The 21,288-nt window shown below is 23.1% G+C and overlaps 6 protein-coding genes across 9 annotated transcripts; 3 read left to right on the top strand and 3 right to left on the bottom strand.

Annotated features, from left to right (window-relative positions):
• Positions 1 to 1,235: 1,235 nt before the first annotated feature.
• On the bottom strand, positions 1,236 to 3,533 carry LOC122720893 (serine/threonine-protein kinase pelle). The gene is made up of 5 exons (XM_043947964.1): positions 3,340 to 3,533; positions 3,046 to 3,172; positions 2,186 to 2,803; positions 1,667 to 2,103; positions 1,236 to 1,582 (listed from the first exon to the last, which is right to left on the bottom strand). Exons 1-5 carry the CDS (start codon positions 3,382 to 3,384, stop codon positions 1,241 to 1,243), a joined length of 1,569 nt encoding a protein of 522 aa, XP_043803899.1. The 5' UTR covers positions 3,385 to 3,533; the 3' UTR covers positions 1,236 to 1,240.
• LOC122720895 (splicing factor U2af 38 kDa subunit) lies at positions 3,510 to 4,973 on the top strand. The gene is made up of 5 exons (XM_043947968.1): positions 3,510 to 3,663; positions 3,745 to 3,832; positions 4,114 to 4,180; positions 4,280 to 4,568; positions 4,683 to 4,973. Exons 1-5 carry the CDS (start codon positions 3,620 to 3,622, stop codon positions 4,918 to 4,920), a joined length of 726 nt encoding a protein of 241 aa, XP_043803903.1. The 5' UTR covers positions 3,510 to 3,619; the 3' UTR covers positions 4,921 to 4,973.
• Positions 4,974 to 6,670: 1,697 nt separating this feature from the next.
• LOC122720894 (transcriptional repressor protein YY1-like) lies at positions 6,671 to 9,930 on the bottom strand. Of its 2 annotated transcripts, none has more exons than XM_043947966.1 (3): positions 9,221 to 9,930; positions 7,337 to 7,931; positions 6,671 to 7,233 (listed from the first exon to the last, which is right to left on the bottom strand). In XM_043947966.1, exons 1-3 carry the CDS (start codon positions 9,705 to 9,707, stop codon positions 7,119 to 7,121), a joined length of 1,197 nt encoding a protein of 398 aa, XP_043803901.1. In that variant the 5' UTR covers positions 9,708 to 9,930; the 3' UTR covers positions 6,671 to 7,118. The 2 variants fall into 2 exon arrangements, with proteins under 2 accessions (XP_043803901.1, XP_043803902.1); XM_043947967.1 differs by having other exon boundaries at positions 7,337 to 7,892; positions 9,221 to 9,928.
• A 142-nt stretch (positions 9,931 to 10,072) lies between these two features.
• Positions 10,073 to 11,032, top strand: LOC122720896 (gamma-secretase subunit pen-2). The gene is made up of 3 exons (XM_043947969.1): positions 10,073 to 10,344; positions 10,416 to 10,520; positions 10,805 to 11,032. The coding sequence occupies exons 1-3, from the start codon at positions 10,284 to 10,286 to the stop codon at positions 10,942 to 10,944; spliced, it is 306 nt and encodes a 101-aa protein (XP_043803904.1). The 5' UTR covers positions 10,073 to 10,283; the 3' UTR covers positions 10,945 to 11,032.
• Positions 11,033 to 11,195: 163 nt separating this feature from the next.
• On the bottom strand, positions 11,196 to 14,273 carry LOC122720907 (glucose-6-phosphate exchanger SLC37A2). Of its 3 annotated transcripts, none has more exons than XM_043947983.1 (9): positions 13,722 to 14,273; positions 13,564 to 13,642; positions 13,346 to 13,481; positions 12,912 to 13,268; positions 12,468 to 12,512; positions 12,077 to 12,278; positions 11,849 to 11,997; positions 11,416 to 11,718; positions 11,196 to 11,345 (listed from the first exon to the last, which is right to left on the bottom strand). In XM_043947983.1, exons 1-9 carry the CDS (start codon positions 13,996 to 13,998, stop codon positions 11,283 to 11,285), a joined length of 1,611 nt encoding a protein of 536 aa, XP_043803918.1. In that variant the 5' UTR covers positions 13,999 to 14,273; the 3' UTR covers positions 11,196 to 11,282. The 3 variants fall into 3 exon arrangements, with proteins under 3 accessions (XP_043803918.1, XP_043803920.1, XP_043803919.1); XM_043947985.1 differs by having other exon boundaries at positions 13,551 to 13,642; positions 13,722 to 13,863; XM_043947984.1 differs by lacking the exon at positions 12,468 to 12,512.
• A 1,431-nt stretch (positions 14,274 to 15,704) lies between these two features.
• Positions 15,705 to 20,709, top strand: LOC122720867 (RNA polymerase II-associated protein 1). The gene is made up of 8 exons (XM_043947905.1): positions 15,705 to 16,433; positions 16,518 to 17,130; positions 17,220 to 17,724; positions 17,800 to 17,969; positions 18,086 to 18,245; positions 18,364 to 18,643; positions 18,733 to 18,836; positions 18,929 to 20,709. The coding sequence occupies exons 1-8, from the start codon at positions 15,984 to 15,986 to the stop codon at positions 20,262 to 20,264; spliced, it is 3,618 nt and encodes a 1,205-aa protein (XP_043803840.1). The 5' UTR covers positions 15,705 to 15,983; the 3' UTR covers positions 20,265 to 20,709.
• The last annotated feature ends 579 nt before the right edge of the window (positions 20,710 to 21,288 follow it).

The raw sequence follows: 21,288 nt of genomic DNA, 5'->3' as shown, positions 1-21,288 counted from the left end.
AATTTAAAAAAAATGAATACTTTCAAATAATGAAAACAAATATATAATTTTTTTTATATTTTTATATAAAGAATTACGTAACAAATACAATTGATGAAATTAATTTATAAAAAGATTTTAATTATATTAGTTATTATTAATACTTGAAAATAAAAAGCGAAAATTCAAAAATAATAAATGACTTACGTGTTTCTTAACATTAAATTTTTGTATTTTTATGTATATCTATATTTAATATTTTCATTGAAACAATCAGTGTAACGTTTCATTCTATTCAGATTCGCATCACCGGAAATATCTTTATTACTCGAAACATCTTATATATGTTTTAGTATAGAATTTCCTTTTAATAAAAAAATATTGTAATTATAATATAATTATAAATATAATTAAATTAATTACAATTTCTAATATAACAAATTAATGAAAATTTATCAGTTACTATAAATATTTATGATTATACCTTGTTTGAATATTTTTGTAGAAATTAAATTATATTATATAAATTTTATAAAATCACATTTAAATCTCATTTAGAATTATTCAATATATGAAACAGAAACAACAATTATTACATATTATGTACTTATATTTACTTATACCTTATACAAAAATTATTTTATCTATTATAATAAATTTTAATACTTTTATAATCAATTTTTTATTATAAAAATACTTAAGATAATATATCATTACCTATGATGTCATCTATTCTATTATAGAAATAATTAAAATAATAAACAATTTTCCTTTAAAAATATTTTTATTGCATATAAATTCTATATGAAAATATAAATATTCTTTATGGAATAAAAATATTAATATAATTATCTCTAAAATATTATAGCATACATAGCATACAATACAATAAAATTAAAAATTCCTTAGGAATTAGTAACAATTTTTTACGCATATACATGTTAACACATCGTACACATCGATAAATGTACATCGATATATATAATACAATTATAATTATAAAAATTATAATCGTATAAGAAAATTATATTCATAATTTAATATTTTTAACATTGCAATATATTTTTAAGATATACAATACAATATAAATTATATTACAATATATATATTATATATATTGTATATATAATATATATAATATATTACAAACTATATATAGTTTACATTATCTATAATGCATTTGCTATTAAGAAATGATCTATATACAAAACAATTTATAAAATATAAAATAGAATTTATATAAAAAATAAATCTTATTAAATTATAAATCATTTAATTTCTTGAATACATTATACATTTCGGGCCTATTTTGAGCCATATGATTACTACACCATTTTCCTAAGATCATAAAATTATCAAAAACCTGCTTATCTTTTTCACCTGCTTTTTTATCTGTTAACAAAACAAGATCTTCATTTTCTAGTGTATCAATTAAATCTTTTAAAAACTTATTTTCTAATCTAGATTCATCATAAGCTGGTAAACCAGTAGCTAGTTCAAATAAAACTATACCATAACTATATGTATCTACTTTTGTAGACAATTTTCGTTCATGTAAAAATTCTTCTGGAAGATATGGTCTAGTACCATGAATTTTGCTTACCTGAAATAATAATAAAAAAAATAAATCATAAAATAAATCAATATTTCATTAATCTTTCCAAATATGATTTTTTGAATTACTTACTTTCATAGAATCACTTTCAGGACCTTCTCTTGCTAAACCAAAGTCACCAATTCTAGGTTCAAAATTTTTGTCAAGTAGAATATTAGCACTCTTGATATCACCATGTATCAAAGGTTTTTCTCCAATTGTATGTAAATACTGTAATCCACAAGCAGTACCTCTAGCTATTTCATGTCGCTGAATCCAGGATAATGGTTGACTTTTCTGTCTCATTCGTAATCTGTCTTCTAAAGATCCATTTTTCATAAGTTGATAAATAAGACAAGGTACTTTATCTATACTATATGCATATAATGGTAAAATATTTTCATGCCGACAAAAATTTAAAATTTTAATTTCTCTAAGAGATTGTTGAAGTTGAAGTACAAAACTTTCATCAGAATCTGTTCCTCTTTTTTCTATTTTTTTGATAGCTACATTTGTATTTTTCCAAGTACCTATATAATAAATATATAAGAAATAATTTCAAATTCAAATACAATTAAGAAGTTTTTAATTAATGTATTTTATATTAATCACCTCTATACACAGTTCCAAAACCACCTCTTCCTAATATATTATTTTTATTCCATTCATTGGTAGCTATATTCAATTCATTATAAATAACACAAGGTATACTTGCTTCTGGTTTCAAAACATCATCTTTTTTTTTATTTGTTGAAACATGTGATAAAGAAACTGGTAAAGGATTTGCTGCTGCTAAAGAAGCAACAAGTAAATTATTAGAATTACTTGGACTAACTCCAATATGTATGGCTTGCATTGGTTTATTTAAAATTTTATAAGATTCTTCCTTAGTAATTTTTTCTACAGTAATTTTTGGTACATTTGGTTCTGGTGATGCAATATGATTAAAATTTTGCTTTCCTATTTTTAAATCTTTTGTATTTTTATTTAATTGTTTTCCAAGTAATCTATAAAAATTTCCTTCACCATTATAAAGTAACTTGTGAAACTTTTCTTCAACAAAAGGTATTAATGGTAACATAGATTGATAATGCTGCATTCTTGATAGTAAAACAAACAATTCCAATATAGTATGATTATGATGTCCCCATAATGTTAATAATTCATCTGTTGGATTTTTTTCTTTTCTTAAAGTTTGTATCGTTAATACATCATATTTCATATATATTCCTAAATAAATTTTTTATTTAATATTAATCTTTATATCAATGTATTATAAAAAGTAATCTCTTCTTGACAAATAAGATTTTAATTTTCTCATAAAAAATAACATTATTTCACCGTTTTTAAAAGCAAATATATTCTTTTTCGTGACAAATAAATGCTATTAATGTTATTATTTTTTGTATCATAATAATGAAAAGTATTGTTAAATAACATAAACACAATATTAGGTTCTTTTTATAACTTACCAGCAAGTTCTTCCCATTTGTCATTTTGATTGAGTATTTTACAAAATTCCGATCGCGTAAAAAATGGCAATTGATAAATATATTCAATTTTATCTCTACAGCTTGAGGATGTCATAATTAATATAATCTATTCATAAAAAATTATTAATTTTTGGAATTTCTCAAAATAAATATAAACATAACTAATAATAAAATTAATAAAATTAATAATACACGAATAAGTATTTCTCTTTCATTATCAATTTTAGATTGAATATAATTCTTATACTAAATACTCTAAATCAGAAGGCATACCAAATATGCAATTAGTAATTTAGAACATGCGTCATAAAATTCCATAAAATGGAAAATCTATTTTGTACTTTATCAGTGGTAAAATTAGTAATGCCCTCTAGAGATAAAATTTAAAATCAAGCAACCACAAACTTATTAAGTAAATTTTTTTCAATATTACGTTCGCCATTTTGGATCAGAGTTACATGCTAAAAGTTGTGTATGTTGTGGCAGAGCGATTGTGCATGTTCTAAAAACATTGCATCTATATAATTTTGAGCTATTAAAAAACGACAAAGAGATGGCAGAGTATTTGGCATCAATTTTTGGTACAGAGAAAGATAAGTAAGTTGAATTTCCAAATTAATATTTTATTTAAAAACATTCTCCAAATTAACATCAATAATATTTTTTTTTTATTTTTAGAGTAAATTGTTCGTTTTATTTTAAAATCGGTGCTTGTCGACATGGAGATCGGTGTTCACGAATTCATAACAAGCCAACTTTCAGTCAGGTAAAAATGTTTTTCTTAACCTTCAAAATTTATTAAATTTTTACATTTTTTATTAAATGATATTCTATTATTTTATAAACTTTTATACATAAAGATTTGTCAATTGTCAATTTTAATTTTTTTATAATAAATAAATTATATGAGAGGTTATAATTAATTATAAGTAAAAGTTATATAAATAAAATTAAATTATATAAATGTATTTATATCTATATCATTTTAAATTTTCTCATGCAGTATATTTTTCATATCAATATTAATTAAGAATTAAACTCTTTTAGACATGCTTATTGCAGAATCTTTATGTGAACCCTCAGAATTCAGCAAAAAGTGCAGATGGATCTCATTGTAAATATATTATAATAAATTATATTTTTATTAATATTTGATAATATTTTATTATTTGATTTCTATAAAATCATATAATTACTAAATATATTTCTATAGTGGTTGCAAATGTATCTGATGAAGAAATGCAAGAACATTATGACAACTTTTTTGAGGATGTCTTTGTTGAATGTGAAGATAAATATGGTGAAATAGAAGAAATGAATGTGTGTGATAATCTTGGGGATCATTTAGTTGGAAATGTTTATATTAAATTTCGAAGAGAAGAAGATGCAGAAAGAGCTGTTAATGACTTGAACAATAGATGGTTTGGTGGAAGACCAGTTTATGCTGAACTTTCTCCAGTTACTGATTTTAGAGAAGCATGTTGCCGTCAATATGAAATGGGGTATATTACCTACTATAATATGTGTACTACATAATAAAATAACATTCAAAATAATTTATAATAAAAAATAACTTTTATAAAATATAAATTAACATCTTTAAAATATTTTTGCAGAGAATGTACACGTTCAGGATTTTGTAATTTCATGCATTTGAAACCTATTTCACGGGAATTACGACGTTACTTATATAGTCGAAAAAAAGGTGGTAAGGGTCGATCAAGATCACGTTCGCGATCCCGTGGTCGTGATCGTAAACGAAGATCACGATCTCGTGACAGGAGATCCAGATCCAAAGATCGCCGAAAAGGTAGAGATGATAAAGGTAGAGATGGACGATCTGGAAGGTATTAATTATATTAATTTCCAATTGTAATAATTCTTCATAATAAAATGATTTAAATTTACTTATTACTTCTGTAACTGTTTGGTCAAAAATAATCTGCCAAGATATTTTTAAATTTTCATTTTTGAACATTTTTATCAATTATATTTCATTTTTAAATATATTGAATTTCTTTAAATAATTTAAAAAAAAATGAAAAATACACTTCTATTAAAACGAAATTTGACATTTACATAAGTACTTTTAAAATATGATTAAAAAATTAGATGAGATAAAAATACTCAAAATGATTGAGATGTACTATATTGAGAACTGTTTTTAAAATATTAAATATAATATTTAAAATATTCTTTTTAATAATTTGAATTTGTAAAATAGATATATCTGAATTTAAAATATATATATATACATACATATATATATATATATGTATGTATGTATATAAAATTTCTAAGAAATTGAATCTTTTCTCTTTTTCTCTTTTTATATATATGTAAACATTGTAACTTTATAAAATTATCGCAGTATAAAAAATTTTGCATGTGTAATAATAAAAATAAAAATTAGAAAACTATATATCCTTATTTTTAAATACACTGGTATAAATTTTAACTTAAAAAAGTTAATTTGTAATACTAGTTTGGTAATACTCAAATACAAAAAGCTTGCTTTTATGTACCTCAAACTATATTTAGTATTACTTCCAGCAGGAAGCAATAATTATTACAGTATGCAAAAAATTATGTTGAATGTTCATAATATAAAAATGAATAAAAAATACTTATTGATAAAGTATAATGGATTAAATTTAAAAAAAAATTTCTATTTTTGTCCAACATATAAAAAATTCTACAAATATTTCTTAAATTTCTTGTCATATACATTCATATGAAAATATAGGCCAAATTACATATACATATACTCTATTATTAAAATTTATAATAATTTTTTTATATTTTATGAGAAAAGTATAAATATATATACATTGAAATATACACGAAATAAAAACCAAGATTATTATAGATGATTAATATATAATATTTGTTAAAATATTTTAGAAAATTAATTTTTAAGAAATACTTATAGAGAAATTTTCTTTTTTTTAATAAAGCTTTTTTTTAATGGATATAGCTATGAAAAATAAGGTGAATAGCTGCAAACAAAATTTGATGAAAGAATATACTTTATACGACTTAAATAAATTATCCAAATTTTTTTTATAAATAATTCTAGAAATAATATATAGATTGAATTATTTTAACGTTGTAGCTGCATGTATAAAATTGTGATATGCGAATATTAATGAATAACGATGTAATGGGATGCACGCAATCGCCATTTAATACAGTAAATATTATAAATCTATCTATAAACTATTGCTTCCTACTTCGAAATGACACGAACTTCTTAACAACTTTGTTAACGTCATTGCAACGATGTACATGTATACATCACAATGTATTCGTGAATATCACGGATAAAATATATTATGTCAACGTACGTCTTTCAAAATGACTGGTGCTTTTTCTAAATGCCGCAATATTAAACACGCATCCATTTGATTTTACAACATTTCAATGTCTATTGAAATAGACAATACTTAAAAACATCTCAATAATTTTACAGGAATAAATGTATCATATTTTGTGGACATCAAGGTATAATACACAGTAGACGCATTTATATTTCCTTTTTCCAATGACTATTAACAGTTACCATTATATGATGTAAAAAGTATATTAAAGTAGTACAATTGAATCCGACGGAAAAGACGTATTTTGTAGTTTATTCTCATCAGAATTTCTCCAAAATATACTGTATACAATATTTTACTTTACGTATAAATATATACAGTTGTATTACGAGTGCGCACTAAGTATCATTTAGTGTGTCTCAAACATGAGATTGAGCAGTGCGCCATATTCTACTTTATATGTCTCAGAAGATATACTACCTTCTTTAGTGTAATTTTATTTTATTTTTTATAGGTAGGTAGTATAGTGCTTGTGATATCCATTTACTTTGCGTCTAAGCACAGAGGTATAAATTGATTAATTAATTTCTTCTCTTAAGATAACTAACAGCTTAGTAATGTCCTGCCCGCATCACTTATATCATGAAAATATTTACACTGTTTAGGTTACTAATTAATGATTACGATATTTCATAATAAGTTTATAGGATATGAGATCATTGTTTAGGGGGGCTAATCAGCATAAACAATGAACTGTTGATTATCCACATCTGCAACTTCAACTTGTACAAATTGAGGTTGTTGAAGTTGAATTTGTTGTACTTGTCTTCCAATAGCATTACGTGACCTATAAAAATCAAATAATTCATATTACTAAATAATAATTATTTGTTAATTAGTTTTCATTTAAAAAGTACATCTAAAAAAAAGAACAGGAATTAAATACTTACTTAGCCTTTGCATGTGTTAATATATGTGATTTTAAATTTGTTGATTGTGCAAATTTTTTGCTGCATCCATCAAATGGGCAAACATAAGGTCTGTCTCCTGTATGAATTCTAACATGTGTACGAAGATTAAAATCCAGACTAAACCTTTTACCACATCCTTCAAATGTACACTGGAAAGGTTTTTCTCCTGTATGAACTAATTGATGCCTTTTCAACTTAGAACTTTCAACAAAAGCTTTCCCACATTCTGCACATACATGCACTCTTGGCCCATGAGTATGTAAATGTTTACGCATTGCACTATTATCTCTGAACATTTTTGTGCATCCTTTATGTGGACAGGCTATAGTACGTTCAACACCATCTAGAACAGGTGGTTTGCGTACTTTCAATTTATGGCCCGGCCTAGCAAATTCTGCCAGTTGTTTGGGATCCGAAAGGTCAAGACCTGGCATTCCATCAGAAATGGAGCTTCCAGAATGATTGAATTTGGCATTGGATTTACCAGTCATGTATTCTGTGTAGTCTGGATCAGGCTCTGGATTTGAGCCTTCATCTGGAACATCCACCAGGTGAGGAGCTAATAGGACACTCCCTTTAACAACAACAAACAAGCAGTCCCAAACAAAAGCTACTGTATTTATTTTTTATTATTAAAATCACGTATTTTTATCTACATATAATAACAGAATAAATTTGTACAATGAATAAACTTTTTATAACTATTTAACTAAAAAAAATAAATATTTATATACATAAATTGAATAGCAAAAACTTTTTTTAATTGTATTTTTATATAAAAAAAGTATTTTTTTAAAAATTCATATTTATATATATTCTTATATATTCTTTAAAAAATTATTATATATTCAAATAATTTGTAAAGAATTTATATAGAATAATTAATTATGAATAAAAAAATAAAATACATTATATTTAATATAAAAGAATATATACGAATTTGATAACAAAAAAAATTAATATGAAAAATATTTATTCCATTAATATTTTGTTTCAATATATAAAATATAAATTCAATAGATATACATTATTTTTTTTCTTATATATAGATATAAAAATAATATATAAACTTGTATTTAAGAAAAAATCTCATAATTTTATTTCTTTTTATATCACATTCATTTTAAAATATATTTAATGAATTAATTTGATTATTGATTTAAATAATACAAATGTACGATTATATACTATTTGTCAACTTATTTTATTTTATTTTTTTAATATCTTTTTATTTTTTTATGATTTATTTGTTGATAGAATTTTTTAAAATGAAAATTAAAATTTTAATCTTCTAAATTAATTTAATAATTGCAAATATTTAAAGAGAAACAGGTATTACATCGAATGATGTAAGAAGTTAAAGTGTTTCATATTTAAAAGAATCTATCTTTTTTTAAATAATTTTAATACAAAAAACAAATTATTTTTTTTTCTAAATATACAAAAACAAATATAATAAAGAAAATTAAATATCAAATAATGCGTATTTAAAAAAAATAAAGATAATACAAGCATAGATCTTTGTCTATTCTGTTGTAAGTATATCTCCGCCATTATCATTCAACAAGACAGATCCACGTAAAAGAAGCCATTTTCAAAATATGGCTGCCCCCTGGTAGCATAATGGCGTTCCCTCGATCAAAACAAACAACGCAAACTGTCAACGAATTCATCAATAATAAAAAATTAGAGGACTCTATTAATTTCTTTGAGAAACGCATTTGGAAACTACAGTATTGATTCGACATCACCGGAAGTACGTATGAACAGTGTGCATGAAGAACTCGTTACAAAAAGTTTTCTAATTACCTCATTGTGTTTTATTTAAACTATCAAAAGGTTAGAAATAAATATAAAACTTACCGTCGTCAGTACCCGATGCCCACATCGTCACCGAAAATTCACCTTCGAGCGTCTTGATTTGCACTTGCTTCTGCTCCCACTTTCTAGCCTTCGTTTCTGAGCCCATTTCCCCAAAAATCGTATGATCAGACGATTTAAATTTCGACGAACCACCTTTTCTGGCCTTCTTAGGACCCTTCCTCGATGGACCAGGGCTTGACTCGACATAAATATCGTTCTCTGGAACTGGGATTTGATCATATACGCTTAGTGGATCACTACCGACGATTTCCTCTTGCGTCTGTAGTATGATTTCTTCGCGTCCTGGCTCTGGAAGAGTTTGAAGAGCTATCATCGGTTGCCCATCTTCTCCTTCGATTGTAGTTTCCACAGTCTCACAGGGTATTTCTACTGGTATTGTTTCTATTTCAACCTCTTGGATATCTGGTTGAATCTCCACTTCGGTTATTATGTCCGAGGACGCCATATTAATCTCCGCTGACGCCATGTTACTAATCAAAATGGCTGGCCACGGTTACTCGCGCGACAAGCGGAGCAGCAAGTTAACTGATCACGTGATGTGCTCCCACCATCATGATTAGTGATATGGTGCTCATTCAAAATTTCATCCATTTGTTTAAGTCAGATCTTTATTTAAAATTATTATTTTAATTTTTCTTATAAAATATAAAGTTCATGTACAATTAAGTGCACACAATATTCATTATAATGTTTCATACTATAATATATATTTTTGAAATGATTTCTTATATTTGATAAATTTCTTATGAGAACAACTAAAATATGCTTTTTTTCTTTTTTTTTATTATATGATTGCTCCATCTATTGAGAAAATAAAATAATACTTTTATTTAAAAGAAAATCTTAAATTTTGGTTAGACATGTAATAAGTATGGTTTTTGCATTATTCTTTCACATATCTTCTTGTTTTTGTTAGTATCTTTAATAGTTTTTTAAAACTCTGTAAATATATATTCTTAAGATATTTAAAGTAATATCAAGTGTATATTTATATATCTGATGTAACAAAGTTATAGGTTATAATTTTGAGATTATTAATACAATGGATTTATCAAAAATTCCAAATGATAAAAAATTATATCTTTGCAAATGGTATTTTAGAGGTAAATTATGCATATTTAATTGCTTTATTCTTCATTTATAAATATATATAAATGTTTCTTTATTTTTGAAGCTGGATTTGTTTTTCTACCATTTCTTTGGGCTGTGAATGCTATTTGGTTTGCAAAAGAAGCTTTCGTTGAACCACATTATGAGGAACAAAAACAAATTAAAAGATGTAAGTTACAAATAACTTAATACAAGTTATTATATCTGAATTTTGTAATTCTTTTTATGTAATGAAAATTTTCTATTATATTATAAGACATAATATTATATTAGTTAATTAATGTTATTGATTTTATTTTTATCAAATCTTATATTTTAATTTAGTTTAGTTTTTTTATTATATTAAAAATTTTTATTTAAGTAAATATATACATATATACATATATATATATATATATATATATATATATTTATTATATATATTGACATATTAATATTTTTATTAACTTTCAGATGTAATATTTTCTGCAATTGGAGCAGCTATATGGTCAGCTGCTCTTTTAGCATGGATTATTACATTTCAAACACAAAGAGCAGCATGGGGTGAATTTGCAGATTCTATTAGTTACATAATTCCAACTGGCATTCCTTGATGTTAAAATATATCTATCTTTGTATATTAATAAGTGATTATTATAATATAAATTTTTATTGTACAAATTAAAATGAAATAAGACTGTTCTTTTGTCTTGGTATTTAATTAAATAATTGTCTTTCAGATGTAAAAAATATATTATTTATTTAAATGTACTGATTTTAAATAAGATTAAAATTTGATAAAACATTCAAATTTTAATTAAATATAATTGAACATAAAATGTAACATTTTATACAATTTACATCATTTATAAAATGATTTAAGTTACAAATAAATATTTAAGAACTTATTTATTTGTACATATATACTCATTGTTTTTTAATAAGAATAAAATTAAATAGTTCTTCGTCGTCGTCTATATATTTGTACATCTCGATAAACTAATCTTGACAAAAGCTAAAAATTAAGCAAAACATTAAAATTAAAAATATTAATTATTTCTTAAGTATTTCTTAAATAAACTTACCAATAATGCCAACATGTCTGCAATCATAAGCATATAAAACACATTATGCCAACCAGTCCAACGTGCTACTACTCCTGCTAGTAATGGACCTACAGCAGCTCCAATACTTCCTGTGCCATCAATAATTGCAGTAACTGTAGCTAAAGCTTTAGAATTGTTTCCTAAACTAGGATGAGTTCCTAATTCAGCAGATACTGCAGTTGTTATTAAGGCATATGGTCCATTTACTAATAGACCTGCTATTAGTAATAATATAATGTTGAATGTCCATCCAGTGCTTCCAATGTAGTCATATATGAATAACTATACAAGTTATAAAAAAATTTTATAGAAGTAAATAATTATTAATTTAATGATATTTAAAACTTAAGTTACTAAAAATTATAAATATTTAAATTGTTATATATAAATTCTCAATATAAATTAAACATACAATAGGAACTGCAAATCCAAGCATGACTGCACATGTTAGAGCACTTGTACCACTATAATCAGATAAAATACCAGCTGCTATTGCGCCCACAATACCACCAACATCAAAAAAAGTAGATAAATCTGCACTTAATGTTGTGCCATATGTAGCTAAAAATAAAAAAAAATAATTATGGAAAATTTCAACATAAAATATACAATTTATAATTAAAATTTAAAGAATACTTACTTGAGGCTGCAATATATAATGGTAACCAATACAGGAATGTATAACTAACAAGTTTTGCGAAAAATAAGGAAAGAGAATATTCTATTACTCCAGGTATCATCATTGCTTTTGCAAATCCAATTGCATTTCCTCTATGAATTTCTTGTACATGTCTATGCCTTTGTAATATTGGACTAGTTTCAGATCGTGCAGTTTCTATATTCTTAGAAAATAAACTTTTCATAAATTTATAGAAGTATTGAAAAAATATAGATATACATATACACATGCAAATTCAAAAAAAATTTGAATATTAAAATGTTAGTAAACATTGAAACACAATATAATTTTATGTTAATATAATAATATATAAAGTAATTAATTACATAAAAAGAACAAAGCATGCACTTACATCAATATCAACCTGTTCGCGGTAGGCACAGCGATAAGTGAGACGCTAAGTATAATAAAGTAAATAGCTTTAATGAGCATACAATATGCGCAAAAAAGAAAAATAAATATAAAAATTTAATAAAAATATTTTTGCAACTAATTAGAATATTATTTAATATTATAAAATTAAAGAATTATCATTTAAAAATAGAAAGAAATTAGTATTAAACATCCAAAATTATTAAGATAAAAAAAAATTAATATAAGTAAAGAAATATACATTGCTAAATTTTTCTTTGCATATCATATTAATATAATGATATTATAATATATTATATTAATATATATGAAATATTTAAGAAAGATGTTATGTCTACATTCCAATAATAATAAAAACAACTAATAGTGCACAACATGCTGAAAATTAAATAAAAACATCACTAAAAATATATTTCTAACTTACATTATATGATTGATCATAATCCTCTGCACCACTATCCTCATCTGAACTATGAATAGTATCAAATTTTCTATATTTAGTTGGGACAGGTGGTATACATCCTATATCTATAGGATTTGGTGCAAGAAATAAAAATATTATAAATCCTGCAAGACCCATTATTATTCCAGGTACCATAAAACTTAAACCCCAATCAGATTCCACAAATTCAGCAGCTATTAAACTGCCTAAAATATTTCCTAATGATGTATGAGAATTCCATATTCCAAAAATTAATCCTCTTTTTCCTTTTCCAAACCAATTTCCTACAACTGTAACTACACCTGGCCAACCTGATGTTTGAAAAACACCACCTATTGCCTAATTGTAATAATATATGTTAATTTCATTCAAAAAAAATAATGAATAAAAAATTTTTTTTATATACATATACTTACTTGAATAAGAACAAAATACCATAAATTATGAATATTATATGGCCTAGCAATACCAAAGAGATAACAAGAAATACCAGATGCAAGCATGCCAAATGTAAGAAAATATCGTAGATTTACTCTTTCTGCTATAAAACCACTGTACATATAAATGCAAAATTATTATCAATATAATTTTTATAATCTCTGATTTCATAAATAAGCTCACTTCAATATGTCACCTGAGGAACATGGCTGCAGCATATGCAAACAGAAATGCTGAATCTAATATGCCAAGCAATGCTGGAGCATCAGCAGTGTCTAATTAAAATAAATAATATATAATAAATCTTATTTAAATTTTGAATTATTAAAATTATTAAAATAATATTATTCTTACCAAATGGAGCCCAATCACACCATGTATCTCGATTACTACTATTAATTAAAAAGTTTGGAGGAGGTGATAAAGTACTGCAATTAAAACTCAACACATTTTTTACAATAGACATAGGTTTTCGTGTCATATGGTAACATGTGTATGCTAAATATGTGAGTAACAAAATACCACCTTGATGCCATGTCATTCGATTGATTCGATGATGAGGACAACATTTGGAAATCATATATTCTATGATTTGTAAACCCCATGGTTGATCTCTTAATGGACCAGTCATATTTTTTAAAATATACTTTCTCCAATTATTAATTAACTTATTATAGATATTAAAAATATCTTGAGATTTATTATATGATTATTTTGTACTTTGTAATTTTTAATTTTAATTTTTATCTTATAAAAAATCACCAAATTAATTTTTATTTATATTGTTTAAAATCTTACAGAAAATATCTGTAAGCTATATGTTAATACTATTATAAAAAGACAATACTGTGCACATTTAGCTGTATATTAATACTTGCTACAATGAAAGATAATACTGTGCACGTTTTCTTCACTTACATAAAATTTTATTTAATAAAAATGATATATATTTATTTCAATAAATATAATGTAATAATATAATCTCCATAACATTCTTTAAATTTTAAATGATTTTTTTTTTATATTATAATAATTATAAATATAATTCACTATATAATACATCAATACTTATATTTTATTTTTCTTTTCAATATTTTTAATGTTATATTCTTTCTTATATTTTCTCTTTTCATTAATATTTTTATCATATTCAAAATTTCTTTCAATGACAGAATAATTATTTTATAGGAAGCACAAGTTAACGATAAATTCTATAAAGAAACTGGCTATGACTCATAACCTTTAACAAAGAAAACGTACCAGATGTAATAATATTATATAAATGTTTGAAAAAAATTATAATTTGTATATATTATAATTCACTATTATTACATTCTTATTGATTTTTAAGCAACACTACAAAAAATATAACTTTAAATTAAATGGAATGTTTACTATCAATAACGACAAATGATAACTATGTAACGTGTACATATGGTAAACTTAAAATATTACGTACACATGCACACACGCATACATGCATTTACTATCTTTATTGTGCATGTAGCAGACTGTTCAAGGTTATTCAAATACATAATTTTTACAATTTTTTATTATTTTATTATTTTACAAATTATATTGTTATTTTGCAATTATAATTTTAAATAAATTTTAAATATAATTTCTTTAATATATCCTTTCATAAATATTACTATGCATTATATGAATATCATTCATAGATTTCTCAATTATTATAAATTTTAGATACTTTATTATAAAAGTAGATAGACATAATTATTTATGAATTAAAATTTATACTTGTGTTTTTTATATGATAAAAATAATATCAAATTATGATTTTTTTATAAAAACTGATTTATAATATTATTATTAATATTAAAATATTATTAATAATAAATTAATTAATATAATAATATAATATATTAATTTATTAATTTATTATATACATATAAATTAAATTTATTTATACACATTATTAATAAATGTAATTATAAATATTGTGATAAATGTAAAAAATTCTTGCAGTAGATAATAGATAAGATATCGATGATTTGAAAAGAAAACAATAAATTAAAATTTAATCAAATATTAAAATATAAAGCAAATATTGATAAAAAAAAAATAAATGGTAGGAAAAGAACTAAGTTTAGTTAAAAATTAGGGAATCAACGACATTAAAATATCATAAATAAATAAAACAAAAGAAAAGATAAAAATATTGGGAAAAAGGATAGATAAAACCATCAATGCCATCTCTTGAGTGTTAAAAACATTTCAAAAGCAAAGTTAATCTATGTGTGCACAATCTATTTTTCTTCCATTATTTGTTTTTTTGTCTATGATTGTTTTTGACACGAGACCAGACATAGCAACGATGCAATAACAATGCAATTTTATTGTATGTTGATATATATTCATGATCATATCCAAATAACAAGTAAGAATTTTTACTTAAAATATATTAATTTTAAATATTATCATAATATTTGAAAAAAATAAAGTAAATTGACATATAAAGTTATACAAAATAATAAATATCGAAATTAATAAAACTATCAATTGTTTAAATATAATCATAAAGATAAGAAATAAAAATAAAAATATTTAATAATAAGAATTAAAATTTTGGAATTTAAAAATAAGTTTTAAATTATAATGGATGGAAATTCAGTTCTAAAGCGACCTAAACCAACTGATAGTGAAGAAGAATTATTTCGTATGCAAGAAGAATTTTTAAGAAATAAACAACAACCATCAGCTAAAGTAATTAATTTAAAGGAATCCACAAAATCTTTAAATACTACTTTTACTGCAATTCCTTACAAGCACAAGAGTTTTAATAAAGTCAAATCAAAATTTTCTGAATTAAAAAAATTAAAAACAGAAGATAGAATATGTACTTCGCAAGGAAGTGGTAATATTATAAATCCTTTAATTAAAGAAACTGAAAAAAACAAATTACAGGATTCTGTCCAAAATATAACATCTTCAAAAATAGTAATAGGAAATATTGTGGAAAAAAAATATGATACATATAAATTTGATAAAAAAAAATTCTTTTGTTATAATACAGGTTTTCCTGAAGTTTTTGTTTCTACAGATATGGTATATATAAATATATTTTTTAAAAATAAATAATATTAAAATATTTCAATATATTGATTCCAATTTATTTATTTATCTTTTTAGAAGAATGATAAAAGTCAAAGTTTATTTTGGCAACAAATTTCTCCTAAAAGTAATGCTTCAAATAATATAAAAGAATTCCAAAGTTCTGATTTTTTATGCATTAGTGATAAAAGTGTTATTATTGAAGGATCATGGGCAAATGAAATACATAAAGAAAATTTAGAACGATTAAACCAGATGAGTCAAGAAGATATATTAAAAGAAAAAAGTAAACTTGAAATAACTCTGAAACCAGAATTAATACAATTTTTAAGAGATAAAAGAATTAAAAAACAAAAAATAAATAAAATTCGAGAAAATAATGAAATATCAAATAATGAAGTTCAAGATCAAAATGTGAAATCTACATTTTTAAAAAAAACAATTATAGAAAAAATTTCTAATAAACATGATGATTCAATAAAAAATAATGATAATACTATGCAAATAGATGATCTTAAACAAAATATACCAAAATCTTCTAAAAAATTAATGGAACAAGCTAAAGAAAAAGGTTGGATACATATGGATTCTCTTGAATATGAAAAATTAAAATGGATGGAAGATATACCTGCAGAAAAAACAAATGAATCTGCTTCAGATGAACCATACAATGCTCGTTTTGACTTTAATGGTAAGTTTTTAAATATCAATCTATTTAAAAAAAAAAAATAAAAAATGCATTTCAATATTTTTAAAATATTTTTGTAATATTTTTAATAGGTGTATTATTAGCTTATAAAGATGACAATATATCTATGCAAAAAGGTTTACATCATCATGGAGAAGAACCTGAACGTCCTGGTTATTCTTTACAAGAATTATTGCAACTTACTCGATCGTCAACACAACAACAACGTTGTACAGCTCTTATAACTTTAGCAAATATTATAGAAAAAAGTCGTAAGGGTTGGTATGATAAAGTATTACAACCTCCACCCTTGATTGCATTAAGTCAAAGAAATCTTTTACTATTATTAAGATTTTCTTTGGATGATACATCAGTAGCTGTGATTACAGCAACTTTACAAGCACTTAGAGCTTTTTTATATAGTGAAGAGGATGAAATTTGTTTAGATAGATTATATGGTTTTAAAAATTATAAAGAACCTATTTTAACAACATCAAAAACTGATGTTGATGATATAAATAATTTAAAAGATCATGAACTAGTGCAATTGGATGCAATTGCTGGTTTATTAAGAACTGATATACTTTTAAGAATTCGGTATTTTCAATTATTTTATTTCTGAATAAATACTATGAAAAATTTATTAAAAAAACTAATTGAAATTATTTGTAGCTATATTTTGAATGAAGTGCGGCCATCACCAGTTGCTATAACTTGTGCATTGGAAATTTTAATTAGACTTGTACGACATTCGCCTATTACTACTATAAAAATTGCAAATACTTCACATTTATTGGAGATTATAATTGAACATTTTATACCGTTATCTACAAATGCATTAGGTTTTTATATGTTTTATATGTTTTATATAAATATTCGTATAAATATTATCATATTTAGAGATAATACAATATTTAGAAATAATGTAATCAAAATTTATATATTTTCATATTTATAGCAATAACAGATACTATAAATAATGTTTATGGAGTACCAGTAGTTGCTGCAGTTAGATTTTGTCGTGTTTTACTTTGTTATGGAGAAAAATCTGTTGCACAAAAATTAAATAATCTTAAAATTGTACAACGTATTATTTCGTACATCACTTGTGATGCAAGGTAATATTATATATTATTTACTTTAATTTAATTAATATCAATAATCAATTTTATAATTAATATATTAATAATCAATTTTTTTATATATAAATATTATATAAAACAAATTTTTTAATAGAAAAATAAGTTTTAATCTCAGCATTGAAAGTTTACGATTGTGGAAGACTTTATTGTTGTATGAAGAGGCAACAGATAGTTTAAGTGGGGCACAATTAATTCTTATATCCCAATTACAACTTTTGTTAAGTAATCACGATATTCAAAACATTTCTGAATTATTTTGTGAATATGCAGCAGCTTTAATTGCTGTTGCAAGTTGTTTAGAATCTCTAAAAGCAAATATATCAGTTTTATTATTTAAATGGAGTATACAACTTCTATCTTTAGATAATATCACGGTATGTTTAATTAAAATATGATATAAAATATGAGTATATATGCATTATAAAATACTATTATATTATATAATAATTATATTATATTATAGTGGGGTAATACAAAATTGATCGCAGAAACATTATTGGCAATAAAAGATAGTACTGTAATTAAAAAATTAAACATATCTCGATCAAAAGTATTTTCCAATCTCGGGTAAGTAAAAATTAAGAACTTAAAATTGTTATATTAAAATTTTTTACTACAATAATTTTCAATGTTCTAATTTTTATATTTTTACTTTTTAGTTCTACTTCAAATTTGTTAAGTAATTGTTCTTTAGCTATTGAACGCAATCCTTCTGCTTTACCTCATTTAAATGTGTTAACATATGATGGGCAATTACAACCTATTGTATCTCAACAATCTTGTATGCCTTTTCTTGCCACAGTTTTAAATATATTTATTGATCATTCTTTCATAGAAGAAATCCAGGCAATACTCAATCTTCCACAACTTTATAAGTATTTAAAAAAATTAGAAACAACAGACTGGTGTTTAGAAAGATCATGGTATACAAGATCAGAATTTTCTTTTTTGGTTGCTATAGTAAATGCAACTCTCTTTGTTGAAGATAAATTGGATGATAAGATGATGCATACTATTTGGAAAATTGCTATTAAACTTGTATCATCTTTACCTGCTGATTATTCATCTGATGTACAAAATATGCTTAGGATTTCATTAGCAAAAGAAAAATTAAATATAAAAATAATAACGAATGAATTAAAAAAATTAAATTTAAATTCAAATATAGAAGATATCAAATTAAATTTAAATCATGATGTTTCTAGTTTATACGAACAATATATAACATTAAATGATAAATGGGATCAAGCAGCAATGCCTAAAGATTGGTTTTATTTACCTATTGTACATATCTATACAAAATATAGAAATAATAATATATGTAATGATAATGACAAAACTATTGTCTTAACCGTATTGAGTTTAGAATTAATATTACCGGATTTAATTGAAAAATTATCGCAAACTTTGAGATTTAGTAGATTAATATTGATATACTTGTGCGATACATTATATTTGAATAATGATGTTTCTATTTTACTTACTAAAGTCATTACAATTTTAGTAAAAGATAACTACAAAAAATTTAATTTTACAATAGATCTGCCAGGACTTAATTCTTTTACAGATTTGTTTACTGCTATGTGTGAACATTTTTGTTCAACTTCCTATGGTGATTATGGTTTTTCAATGGCATTATTGATACCAATTTCACAAAGACATGATGTTCATTATAGAAAACTGTTATGGTCGGAACACGTAGGTTTACTTCGATATATTAGATTACCATTAGAACAATTAATTATTCCATTAAAAGAATATTTATATCCTTTTGAGGAAGATACATCTTTAATAGAAAGTTACATAACAGCACTTGTTAGGGGAATTGTGAATCAAAATTGGTGTCCTATTCCATATACAATTGCATTACATCATTCTGCTATGTATTTAAAAAAATCAAATAAATTAGCAGTACGAATGAGAACTCGGCTAGAAAAGATATCTAACAAAGTTCTAGCTGCTCTTTTATTAAATTATCAATTACCTATATTTTAAAATTTATGTGTAATTATAAACTTTATTAAGAGTTTATTTATTTATAATTAAACTATTAAACTATTATAATTAAATTGAATTGTACCAATAAATTTTTTATATGTTCAATATATTTTAGGATTAAAATATTTCATATATTATTGAAGGATTAAATAATTTATTTCAATTGATTGTAATAATACAGATACCAGTATTATTATAGATAAATAATTATGTCAATGAAGAATAGGAACAATCTGTGTTTGTAAAGCATAGAGGCACTGCTTGGTCATTTCGCTGATTACTAAGATTTTTAATAAATTAAGAAAGCATTGTAATAAAAATTGATTTATAAAGAATTTATGATGTGTGATATACATTTGTGTATGCATTTGCTCATACATATATAATTATACAAGAAAATGTATATATAAATTTATATTATTTGTTATATTATTATTTATCAATAATAAATTTTTATAAATTATGAATTTTATTTTATTTAAAAATTTTATTTATTTATTTCTTTATTATATTTGAATTTATAATATATGTATAATATTCACATATGTCAGAAAATGAATATTTGCATTTAATATTGTGCAAAAATATAAATATTTATAATTATAAATTATATATTATAATTAAATAAATAATAATAAAATTATTTTAATCATATAAATATAAAAATTTATAATATTAAACATTCAACAATTACATGACAAATAAAAGAACTATACATATAAATAGTAAAGAATAATAATTGTAAGAAATCATACATATAAATTATTTGGTTAAAATATGCTTTCATGGTATAAAAAAATAATTCCATTAATTTAAATAATCTTTTTAAAAGAAATCGTTTTTAAAAGAAATTTATATTAACTTTATTAAATAAAATAAAAAATTAGTGTAATAATATATAGTGTAAAAATAAGTGTATATGTCAATAAGTGTAAAAATATTATGTGAATATTATGACAATTTATAATATTAATATACTATTTATGCAATGATATTAATAGTTTAACATGTCTTGAATAGC

The sequence above is a fragment of the Apis laboriosa genome, unplaced genomic scaffold (assembly GCF_014066325.1).
Source record: "Apis laboriosa isolate Shangri-la unplaced genomic scaffold, ASM1406632v1 scaffold13_cov153, whole genome shotgun sequence".
Taxonomy (NCBI): domain Eukaryota; kingdom Metazoa; phylum Arthropoda; class Insecta; order Hymenoptera; family Apidae; genus Apis; species Apis laboriosa.
The sequence above is the reverse complement of the archived record's forward strand: the minus strand, read 5'-3'. Positions and strand labels throughout refer to the sequence as shown.